At 48.2% G+C, this 12,054-nt stretch overlaps 1 protein-coding gene across 1 annotated transcript in view; it reads right to left on the bottom strand.

Annotated features, from left to right (window-relative positions):
• ZNF185 (zinc finger protein 185 with LIM domain) overlaps positions 1 to 12,054 on the bottom strand; it is a 33,520-nt gene that overhangs the window by 10,030 nt on the left and 11,436 nt on the right. The window contains exons 8-23 of the mRNA XM_062640419.1: positions 11,803 to 11,883; positions 10,733 to 10,816; positions 9,419 to 9,457; positions 8,764 to 8,838; positions 6,953 to 7,027; positions 6,227 to 6,307; positions 5,738 to 5,806; positions 4,183 to 4,266; positions 3,920 to 3,964; positions 3,434 to 3,538; positions 2,721 to 2,804; positions 2,136 to 2,237; positions 1,608 to 1,706; positions 1,068 to 1,181; positions 426 to 506; positions 128 to 226 (exon numbers count right to left, since the gene is read on the bottom strand). Of these exons, the coding sequence (XP_062496403.1) occupies positions 128 to 226; positions 426 to 506; positions 1,068 to 1,181; positions 1,608 to 1,706; positions 2,136 to 2,237; positions 2,721 to 2,804; positions 3,434 to 3,538; positions 3,920 to 3,964; positions 4,183 to 4,266; positions 5,738 to 5,806; positions 6,227 to 6,307; positions 6,953 to 7,027; positions 8,764 to 8,838; positions 9,419 to 9,457; positions 10,733 to 10,816; positions 11,803 to 11,883 (1,317 nt within the window). The remainder of the gene's footprint in view (positions 1 to 127; positions 227 to 425; positions 507 to 1,067; positions 1,182 to 1,607; positions 1,707 to 2,135; positions 2,238 to 2,720; positions 2,805 to 3,433; positions 3,539 to 3,919; positions 3,965 to 4,182; positions 4,267 to 5,737; positions 5,807 to 6,226; positions 6,308 to 6,952; positions 7,028 to 8,763; positions 8,839 to 9,418; positions 9,458 to 10,732; positions 10,817 to 11,802; positions 11,884 to 12,054) is intronic.

Raw genomic sequence — 12,054 nt, 5'->3', positions numbered from 1 at the left:
AGTATATGCTGGGCAAATTTACACAGCCCCAGGGCTTCAGCTAGGTTTGTATCAAGACTGGGAATGGTGAAGGATGAGGATTTGAGAGCCACTGATGGGGAGAAACAAAGGAATGGTCCCACAGTACCTGGCTGCCAGATCAGGCTCATTGTGCCTCCAGTCTCCTGGGCTCTCATGGCGATTGTCTGTGGTGGGGCAGGTTTGTTCTTCCCAAGCTGGAGCGATCCTGGTCAGGGAAGAAGAAGCCTGTTAGAAGCTTTAGCACTTGTGTCTCAACCTGTCCACTGTGGTGAGCAAACACAGGAACACACATGGTTGTACTGGTTTCTGAACTCTCCAGCCAAGAACTGAGCAGAGCAGAGCAAGAGGGAGAGCACAAGATGCAGGAGAAGCCATAAAGCATGCCTGATCCCTGAACTCCGTACCTTTCCCAGTGTGGGTCAGGTTCATTTCCACGTGGGGTCTCTGGAGCTGTGATGCTGCTTTCTCTAGGCAGAGAGCTGAGCCTGCCAAGACAGGAGATCATTAGAGCCTGGAGGAGTGCCACTGGGCATAGTTACTGTAGGATGCAGCTGCAGCCTCTGGTGAATCCCCTGCCCTCCAGGAAAGCACAATATCCCTGCATAGGAATATGCTGGATAATCCAAAGAGGTGTGAAAAAAGGAGGGAAAATACAGATGCCTTAAAAAAAAAAAAAAGGTGAAAAATAAAGCTCCTGATGAGCATCATCTACCTGTTCATTCTTTCCAACTTGACAGTTTAATTCTGGTCATTTAGCTATGACCATTATGGGTTATCCTGTACCTCTGTGTTACATTTCACACTGCTAAGAGCATGACCTGGCCTCACTTGGGTACCACCACAGAAGTGTATCCACTAGATAACCACAGTGCAGAGCCACTGTGGACATGCCCACATTAATCCAGGGACAAGTTTGATTGATTTTTCTATCTGGTTTTTTACGTTTATGCACACCAACCCCTCTGGGACTACTGATGCCCTGTAGCAAATCTGGCACTGGCTTGGATTCCTGCATTAAAATTGCATTTAACTACCTGATTCCTTACCTAGTCATGCTGGGTTCATGGTCAGTGTGTTCCCTCGACCTGGGAGGCTCCATGTGGACAGTGTGGGCAGGAGGTTCTTGTTCCTTCTCAATATGGTTGGTTGAGTCTGAAAACCTAAAATAAAGATTTCTGCTTAAGGCACTGGAGATAAAACATGGGTGGACATCCATTCCCTAGGCAGGAGCCATCAGGCAGGGAGCAGGAGACACAGTTTGGCTAGACCTATTGCCATACTGCCCAAATAGCAGATCAGATGGGAATCATGCTTACGAATCCCATTCTAGCTTGCAGGTTGCAGCTAAAGGCCGAGATTGTTGCAGAAGGAAAACATCAGACACAGGGAAAAGCACTTGTGTGAGAATTCTCTGGGCTGCCAGATGCTTCTGACACCTCAGCACACACTCATGCTTGATTCTGAAGCATTCCTAAATGCTTGGATAGTACTTGCTGAGATCTCTGGGCAGTTGGTCTCAGTTCCATCAGGAACAGATGAAGACATGAAGAATTATGAAGTGTGGGTGAGTCCTGATGACCACTCACCCCTCTTGGATCAGCTCTGGTTTGTGGTCATCCAAGGCCCTCATGCTCTTGTGCCCCCTTTCCCTAGGGGTGTTCCCCTCTTGGAAATCTTGGGAAGACCTGGCAAAGGGAAGGAAACCCCATTTGTGGCTGCCAGGCACAAACACCTGAAAGTGCAGTTTTCAGTGCACCCTCAGAAGAAAGAAAGTCATGAGGCTTTGGTGGAGGACATTGCAAGGGCTAAGCTGTAACCAGTACAGACTTCAGCACAGCACGAAGCTCTGCTTAACTGCTTGGGATTCAGCGGAAGGGTCAAGCAGCAACATTTTCACATGCTGAAATTAGCTCTTTAAAATACCAGCCCAAACTATGTTTCCTTCTTGCGGAGTAACAGATTATTTACTGTGGCTTCATCATACATCAGGAGGTGTTTGCCATGCCAGGCATCACATCTGGTACAGTCTGATAGTGAGTCAGCCTCAGGTACCGAGTGTATCCAGTGATACCCCTCCACACAGCTTCACCTCCCCTTGCAGCCCAGGTCCTTACATTGCTTCATTCCAGTATGGTTTGCTGTATGCTGGGGCCTCAGGACCCGTGTATCTGCTCTCTTGGGTGCTGCTGCTTCTCTCCTCATAGCCCAGGACAGATCTGATAAGCAAAGAAAGGCCCATGGCACCTTTAACAGCTGACACATAAATACTCACACTACGTACTCACCAGGCAAGGCCTGTGTCAGTCTGTACCATTCAGTGTCCCCCACCAGGATTTGTCTCTAGGAACCATATTTAGACTATAGTTGCATTTCAGTGCCTTTCAGTTGCCTTTCAGCTCCCTGCTGCCCCTGCAGCATCACTGTAGCACTTTAGTGGATTATCACTGAATGAGGAGGTACCAACTGAACCCAGCCAAGTACAAACACCAAGACGAGAGAAAAAGCTAGAGTGGGGCTGCTTGGTTTCTATCAGAGAAGATGGAGGAGGGATACAACACAAACCTCTTGGTTTGTTTTGCAAGCTGTGCTTTAAGTATCAGCTGCCTTCACCCTTGGGACAAAAGCTGTAAAAAGAAGCCTCTTTCTGTGCCTGCCCATTCAGACGTCTGTTAATCCTTATGTGTGTATCCCACTCGTACCTTTTGAAGGAATATTCCGTGTCCTCCAGGTGCACAGGGGCTCTCTCAGTAGGAGGAATTGGGACATCAGAATGCAAGTTAGACCTGTCAAAAAAATGGAAGGAATCTACAGCTTGCCAAAGGCTTCCAGGGCACTTGTGTGAAATCACAACACTGCACTTCATGTGAGACCAGAAAATAGGAAGTGTTTTCTCAGAGAACTGGTTTTCCCTCAGAAAAAACACATTTTCACTGTCTCTGATTAAGGAGAATAGAGGCTGTTGGTGGAACTAATACAGTTTGTAGGCTTCAGTTCACATACATCTTGGCTGGATACAGGACTTTTCCAGCCTGCCACAGGATCATGCAGCTGGGATGAAGTACAATAGGGATGACTTCAGGGAAGATGTTCCTACATTACTAGCAGCAGCTCTAGGTCTTGGGATTTACCCTAGTGGGAGCCCTGTGATCCTGCTCACCTCAGCTAGGAGGTCTGAAGATATCATTTGCTCATCTCAGGTCTTTTGGTAAGCAAATACATGGAGCCAAGTCCCAAAATAATGGACGTGCGACAGTGACCACTCAGAATTTTCTGCCTCCCCTTGCTTTGGTGCCCAGCTTGGAATCTAGTTCCAGCTCTATTCCAAACAAGTTACATATTCATACCCCACCCCCTCCCCCCCACCATCTTCCCTCTGTGAGCAGCCCTGTGAGTACCAGCAGCAGGCCCTGACCTTGCAGGTTCAGACTCAGCATCATCTAGGTGGTCAGAGGTCTCATATGCGTGGTGCAGCTTGTCTGTAGCATCTGCAGCAATGTCTCTGCAACCAGAGTTGGACCTGGCAAGAGAAGAGAGTCATGGGTCACAGAAGGAAGCTTGGCATGTTGGAGAACAGAGCAAGGAGCAAAAATACCAAACATAAGATTTTCCTGTCTCAAACACAACCCCTTTTCCTCCTTCCTGCTTAGCTTGGTAAAGCTCCTGCAGCAGACCTGAAGGACAGAGACATAAATCCAACCAATTCATGCTAGTACAAGCAAAAGAGCTGGAAAAATCTCAGCCCATTTTGAGCTTGTGGAACAGGTCCAGTCCACTTTGCAAGTGCTGCTCCCAGAACAGGGAGTTCCTGTTAGGGAGTACTGGGTCAGCAGAAGACCCTTCTCACCCCAAAAGTGAGAAGGAAAGGTTATTTTTACACTGTTAGTAGGTTTACACTTACTTTGGTGGGTAAAATCCATTGTTGGCTTCTGTGTGTTCAGGATAACTGAAATGGAGAGACACCAACTTTAGGAAACAACTTTAGGAAGCATCTTTGATTTGGTTTGCGATGTTCTACTATGATTTTCTTCTGCATTTTATTAAAGAGAGGAGAGGAAAAACCTAAAACTTCCCAGAGGTGGTCCTCAGTGGATTTCTACAGGTCAAATGGCAAGAAACTCTGGGGAAATGCAAGTCAACGATGGAATTTCACCCCAGCTCTACCTTCCATTCTTGGATACCACGGTTGCTCTGGGAGCCTGTTCATCCCATGGGAATGGCTCAGACTTTTCCTTCAGAGGTTTGTCACTAGAAAAAAGAAAATGCCAGTGAGAGATGCCCTGGCAGCATTTATACTGTATCACCCTAGAAGAGTCTACTAACAGGAGCACAAACTGGGGCTAACAATACATCAGGATGGGAAGGGCTAACCTTCTGAGTACCCTGACCACTGCTCATGGGTTACTCACAGATGGGCTGCTCCCTGCAGTGAGAGTCTACTCACCCCTTTGCTAAGGTGAGACTAAGTACCCTACAACAGTTGTTCTCTCTCTGCTCATGGTCAGAAAGGGCAGGCAGGCCCTACACCCATCTTTCACTCCCCAGACCTCTCAAGCTGTGCACCCATCTCCTTCCTTCCCTCAGTTACTCCCTCTCCAGTTTTAAGTGGCTTAAGTAATGAGGCAGCCTCTAATTTTTGCCTCACAATTAGGAGCAGCTATGTGACCCAAGTGACCCCGAGCACAGTCAGTGCCTTGTCATCAGCCTGTCCCTGCAATGACATCCACAGATATATTTACAGGCCTCAGCTACATGACCATGAAAACAGTCCAGCCTCTACCTTTTCCCAAGCACTCCAGACTTTGCTTCAGCTGTTGACACCAGTTTGGGGACATTTCTAGCTTTATCTTCACTGATGGAGGTGGAGAGCAATTAACTGTATAGGCTACAGATAATCATTTGGTCAATCTAAGCCTTCTGCAGCTGCTTAAGCACAACAGAGCAAAAGGTGAGGCCACACATACAACTGCCTGCTTCAGTCTAGAGGCAGCCAAGCATTCAGGGTGGTAACACTGAGAACAAAAGAGGCCTGTGAGTATGGGGTATATTTTATATATCTGAAATGACCCAAAGTACAGACCAGAGGACAAAGACCACTAGACATAAGTGTACAAGGAGGGAGTGATCTCTCAGGGGAATCAGAAGCTTCCCTGCCATCAACTTCAAGTCAGAGCTCTGCCCCTTAACATGCCCATCACCTGCATCCATGACTTTAGCTTCCTAGTCATTTTCTTCCTCAAGTTTTCCTCCATACAACACCTCTTTCTACACTTCCCCACTACTCAGCCACCCCTTCAGATTTTCTACAGGGTGCAGAGGACTAGAACCAATGTCATCAGGAGCCACCAGCAACCAAAGTTCAACACATGCCCTGTAGGAGGAAGAAGTTCCCCAGGGAACAGTAGTGGGGAGGCAATTGGAGCAGTAATAAAAAGAATGAATGCATGAGGTAGACTCTTTAGGGTCTGAGCCAGAGAGGAGAATCCTTGAGGGACATGAAGGAAGAGTAAACTGACAAGTTGCAGCTTAGCCAGCAGATGATGCTCTTGAAGTGCAGCCCAGGACCATGACTGGGGAGATCCCATAAGTGCAGCCCAGGACCATGACTGGGGAGATCCCATCTGCTTGAGACCACTAGCAGGTAAATGCCATGTCTGAGCGAAAAGCAGGGTTACACCTTATGTTCAGCAGCACAGATCAGCCTTTCTCAACTGCTTACCCATCCCCATGATGTGACTCGGTTTCAGATGAGGATTTCCCATTAGGGGCCTGTCCATTTTCCCCATTTCTGCAAGGGAAACAGCAAGAAGTTAGGTAGGGAGAGGAGGGGACACAACGTGAGGCATAGCATAGGAGCTATATGGCAAGGTGCTCGTTGGAACTGTGCTACCTACAGTGCAGAGATTGGATTAAAATGAAATCCTGATCAGTTTAGGAGATAGAAACCTCTGCTATTTCTGGGTATCATAAAGAATTGGATAATGTTCAAGCTGTGGGAGGCCTGCAGCTTCCATATGGGTGTATTTCCTCCCAGGCTGCTGAGGCTTTTGTAAAAGCTCCTTTCCCAGATTCCCAGTCCTATGGTACTTATTTTTCCAGGACTGCACTGTTTCCAGAGTAATCATGTGTAGTAGGAAACCACCAAGTGCAGCACGTCCCTCATTATCCTTAGCAGAGCATTAGGCTGATACAAGACCAACAGACTGACCTGATTTCAGCAGAAGTGGAGATTCTCTCTGAAGTTTCCTTCAAGGATGTAGTTGTTTGGCTCTTGGTGCCTGTTTCAGGGCTGCAAGAGAAGTCAAAGACAGAAGCTGTCATTACTGAAGGAGCTAGCTCCCCACTGCAGCTGCCCAAAGCTTCCCTGCATCCAAGTGTGAATGAATAAAATGGAAAACACACATCACTGTTTTCAATACCTTCACTTACAAAATTGTCTTATCAGAAGCAATTTCTACCTTAAAACACTGACATTGCCAGGAATAGCTGCCTTCTGCCAACCACACACACACAGAATAAACCCAACAGAACCAGGTCAGTAAGCAAAGTGATCTTTGCAGTGCTGTGGAAAACCAGGTCAACATTTTTTATCCCCCCAGTCATGAATTCAACCAACCAAAGTTAAAAGCAACTGAAAATCATCCCCCTACACACATTTTGTAAAGAAAACTTTGGCAAGTTTGGATCTTTTCCTTTCAGGTTTTGAACACTTCTATCAGGGTGTTGTCAGCTCCTTGCAGCACCTTCCTTAAACCTTCCTTAAAACAGCTGCCTGCATCTAAGAAAAGTCTCCCATGTACAAGGCTGACAAATGTGCTTCATTTCACCCCCCCCAGAGGGGTGCCCACAGGATCCTCTGACCTACACAGCTACCTGTGGGCTGATACAGCTGCAGATGATGTCCGAGATCTCCTGGCTGTGCTGCAACACTCACCTGGAGGGAGATGATGCTGTTGTCTTTGGCTCATTCCAGGAAGATCCAGCAGTGACTTTTCTTAGCCCATTAGTACTGACAATAAAACAGCCAAGTAACAAAGCATTAAAACCAGAAGGATTTTTAAGTGCTTTCTGTGTGGGGGACACCTCCTTGTCTGGCCCACAGCTCTGGTGCCTGCTTCCTGGCCAATGAGGCCAAACCCTGCTGTGCTGCTGTCCCCATGCCCTGCTGCACTGACGTGACCAGAATCTGCCTTTCTGCTGAAATACTCTGTCTTTAGAAACTGGCTTTTCCTATTTAACACTCTGGAGCTGTTTCTAGCCGCAGTGTTTGAGTCTGCTCTAAACCCCAACTTCCCCAAACAGATTAAAGCTCAGTGCATCCACAAAATTGATTGTGCTATGTGTGTGTAACATGTGAGGGAAGGAGGAAAACTGCTTCCAAGCCCTGCCTTAAACCTGCACCACAGTGGCACAGAATTGCTACCAACATTCATAAGGCAGCTCCTTCATCCTGAAAACAAAGTGTTTCAGGCTGAAAAGCCTCATTTATTGGGCTCCCTGCTGGGCCCACTAAGGACCAAAGTGGTAGAGAAGCCAATAATGCTGCTGCCTGGCATTGAGCCACCCCTCAGAGCAGGAACACAGAGCTGAATCCCAAATTAAACAGATCTGTTTGAAAACACAGGAGAATCCCATGAGGATTCTTCTCTGAATCCTTCCATGAGGACAGACTGAGAATTGGGGTTATTCAGCCTGGTGAAGAGAAGGCTCAGGGAAGACCAACACTGTTGTGTTCCAGTATCTAAAGAGGGCCAAGTTGGATGGGTCTTGGAGCAACCTAAAGATGTCCCTGCCCGTGGCAGGGGGTTGTAACTGGGTGAGCTTTAAGGTCCCTTCAACCCAAAGCAGTCTGGGATTCTACGATTCTCCCTCCTAGGGCGAACATCTCCATTTTAGCCAAGCATTTCTGCATCTCACTGCTGCCCCACACCATGTGCGGCTGTTCCAACCAATGTGGGCTAAGGGACAGTGTCACTGCTGCCCCTTTAGACCAGAGGCAGCCTGTCCCCAGGTCTCACATACCATAGAAAGTATGCTCCACCTTGCCTGTCACTGCTCCTGCATATATCTGGGCTTCACAGTAGCCTGAGAAAACGGCTGGAGACTTGAAACCAGGCTAAACATTTCCCATCGAAGCAAAGATCAATTTAAAGATAATGAACCTTTCAAACCTCTCTGCTCACACCTCCCTGCTGCCATCAGAGCAGAATAATTAAATCTAACTCTAAGGAAAGCAGAGAGCTGGCTCAGGGGACTGCAAATAGTGAGGCATTGAGTATTTCATGTCTAGGTGATGAGGTCAGGTCACACAGCCAGTTTGGGAGTAAAGGAAGATCATCACTATCTGATGGCTGCTCCAACTCCTTCAGAAGCTGTCTCTCCAGAAGTGCCACCAGGCTCATTCCTGTGGTGTGAGCTCCTTGTGAAGTCAGGAGTGTGATCAGCAGAGGAGCTCAGTGGCAGGTCGACCCACATTACAGTTGGCCTGTAGTTAAATGCAGCTTGTCACCCCCAGGACTGTCAGTTGGGCACTTGATGCCTCTCCCTACGTCTGCCCATTTGTTCCACTAACCCTGTGTCATTTTCATTTTGGATTTTCTGAGCAGCCCCTTTGAAAAGCCCCATCTCTCGTTGTGTTCAGTCAGCTGCTACCTTCAGACAAATACAGTTATCTGTGAAGATGGCAAATCAGGGTGCTCTGAAACCAGAGATAGCCAACCCGATACTCCAGGATGAGGTAAATACCTATTGTCATCTGGTGTGAACCTGCAGGAACCAGTTAAACTCCTCCTCTGCTGTGCCTCCTCTTCTATCTCAACTCTTCCAAAGGCAAAAAGAGAGACAAATATCACTGCTTCATATTCCCACTGCTAACTCAGGCAGCTTATCCTTGTTTCCCATAAACTAGGTTTTCCCCGTTTCCCCCCGAGGCAGATTTTCCTGCTCCTCATGCTCCCTGCGTTCTGCCATGGGTGAGCACCTCAGATGAAGTAAGATCAGTGGCATTCTGCTGACACAGTTGCTTTACAAATAGCATCATCTGAATGCTGAAAACCCAGAGAGTGCCCAAGGCATCGTTCCCCATCCCACCCACTGCTTTAGAAGCTAAATGCTAGAAGAGCATTCACCCTGCTAGTTGGAGCCTGAAGAAGGGCAATGAAGAGTTTCTCCTTGTTTCAGGTTGCCACAACACAAAGCATCGTCAGCTCTGTATTCTCAGTGTTTCCAACACTTTGGGCTCTCAAAAGCCAGCGTGAGACAACCCAGAGCATCCTTTTCAAGGGAAGTGTCCCTCCTGTGCTTTGAAACACCCAAGATCTCCTGTCCCAGCACTTAACAGCAGCCATGGCACAGCACAGACACACAACCCCGGCAGTGCTTCAGAGGGCCAGTGACCTACCTCTTGGCAAACAAGGGTGGAAATTCTTGTGTTGGGCTGCTGTAAAGGAAGCATAAAGGCAAGAGTTAGAAGTTTGGAGGTAAAGACACACTTCGGGCAGGGCAATGCCCACAGACTCTTTGACCCATACTGACCCAGATGGTGCAAGGCATTATGGGGTCATGTAACACCATTTGGGCAGTGACCATGCATGTTAAACGTCTGCAAATTACAGAGTAGAGGGAATAAAAACAGGAGGAGCAGCTATCTACAATATGTGAAGAAGCTCCCCCAGAGGGCCTCTTTAATTTCATACCTTCCTGATGGCTGTTTTTCTTCCTGCATACAAACCTGCCTCCCAGAGGAACTAACAGTCAGTGCAAACACCCTTAATGGCCTCACAGATCCCAGAGAATGCCAGGCTGTTTTGGGTTGGAAGAGACCTCAAAGCTCCTCCAGTTCCAAGCCCCTGCCACGGGCAGGGACACCTTCCACTAGAGCCTCAGCATCAGCCTCAGGACCCTCACAGGGAAGCACTTCTGCCTAAGAGCTCATCTCAATCTCCCCTCTGGCAGGTTAAAGCTGTTCCCCTTGTCCTGTCCCTACAGACCCTTGTCCAAAGCCTCTCTCCAGGTTTCTTGCAGCACCATCCAAACGCTTCTCCCACCCTGGGCACAGCTGAGCACTGCTGGCCATCCTCTCCCTGCTTCCTCCTGCCCTTGCAACCTTCCTGTGCCTCATTGTGTCACCCTGAGTTATGTCAAGAGGAAAACGGTTCACAGTGAAAGCAAGCTGCAAAAGTCACTTGCCATGATGGGCTCCTAGGGGGGTCAGAGTCCTTGGAAATCTGCTTTATTTTACCCTTCCCAGGAAAGAGATGGGCAAAAAAGCCCTGAACACCAGTAGCTCCCACACAACTTCACACTCCTGTTACGTACCCACACCACTGTTAGGTTCTTTTATCCACATAGAACTATTCTGAAGCTAATCGGGATCTTATAACTCTTATCATCCAAAACCAGTGTAAAGGCAAACTGTGGCAAAAAGCTGATCAACAGTGGATGCAGTTTGTATTTGCTCTGATTTTCCCCTGCATGCAACCAACTGCAGAGAGCAGAAGAACTGAGTCTGAACACTGAAGTCTTGATTGCAGGCCTCCAAATGCCTGGTGCACCAAGTGCAGGCACCCCTGGCATTCCTGGAGAGACGGCAGCTCTGTCATCTCCTCTCATTGGAAAGGAACCCATCCCCTTCAGAGAAGCCTGGCTCAGGCCACCACCCCGTGAGTCCCCTCTGCAGCCCCTGCCCTGCTCCTGCCCCATGCCGCACACTCACCCACTGCTCTTCTTGGCTGCAGAGAGGACATAAGCACGTTCCCTGCTGGCACTGTGCCTCAGGACACTGTTGGCTGCCTCTGTCCTGGAGGAGAGGGAAGAGATGGGGTCACCTTCTGCTCATGCCTGTAGCCTTGAAGAGACATGAGGTGAACAAGCCACGTGCCAGCCCTGCAGAGCTCCTGTGCTCTGGGAGCAGAAATCCAGCCAGAGCTGAAAGGGGTAAGTAACAACATCTAATCTTTTTCTTTAGCATCACTGATGCTGGGTCACAGCACTTGCACATGTAAAGTATAAGGGAAAAGAAAAACCCTTCCTCTTCCAGGTGGGCAGAGGGAGTTCTCCTTTTGAAGACCTGGACTGTTAATATTGCACACCATGGGACCAAAAACTGGGGAGCAGGAGTTGAGGCTGACATGCTACATGAACTGCATGTGTCTTACAGACATCAGCACCACCAGATGTACCAAGGGAGAGGTGCAGATCCATGAAAGGACTTTTGCTGTGGGCAAATAACCAAGTTGTCATTTGTAAAAGCCTTGTATCTGAACAAAAGCATCTTCAGAAACTTGACCAAAAGCAACAGGGACTCTGGCTGCATTGATGCAGGTCCACCATATAGACAAATCACATTCTACTCCTGGTATGAGAACAAGAGACTCATTTGGATCTGCACTGAGGTGCAAGTCCCCCTGTGGTCCAGACTCAGTTGCACACATGCAGGCTGTGGGAGGTGGTTCTTCCCCTCACTGCCAGGCCGGTTGTAGTCTCTATCTTTCCACATAGACACGATGCAGCTAATGGGTTCCACAACCTGCTTCCAGCTGCCAGATTAATTGGGGTATGCTGTCAGGCTGAATCATGTCAGGCTTTTAATTATATGTGGTTGGGAGTGCAGTCACCCATGGGCATAGATGTGCTCTGAGTAGAAATATCTGCTTATCATTATCTTACTGCAATGAGCCCTAATGGCTCAGCTGCAAACATCAAACTGACCCTCCCAGTAACAGTTAAACTGAAGTGCACTTGTCACTGCCGCTGCAAGCAGAAGGTGGTTAACTCAGGACATACCTCTTTTTGTGCTCATCTGGAGTGAAAGGCACATCCTCCTCGTCCAAGTCCACTGATTTTTGCTTAACATTATACGGAGCTCTGAAACAGAAAGGGGAGAGCCAAGGTAAGGGAGCTGCCTCTGTAGAGGCAGCACAATCAAAACCCAGGGTAAATCCAAGGGCATGTGGCAGTGGGTTCAGGCCCTGGAAGCACGGCACACAAGTATGGAGGGCACTTGTATTTTTCATGCATGTGTCCCCACATGACTTA

The sequence above is a fragment of the Pezoporus occidentalis genome, unplaced genomic scaffold (assembly GCF_034315485.1).
Source record: "Pezoporus occidentalis ecotype Australia unplaced genomic scaffold, CSIRO_AGI_Poc_V1 ctg65, whole genome shotgun sequence".
Taxonomy (NCBI): Eukaryota; Metazoa; Chordata; class Aves; order Psittaciformes; family Psittacidae; genus Pezoporus; species Pezoporus occidentalis.
The sequence above is the reverse complement of the archived record's forward strand: the minus strand, read 5'-3'. Positions and strand labels throughout refer to the sequence as shown.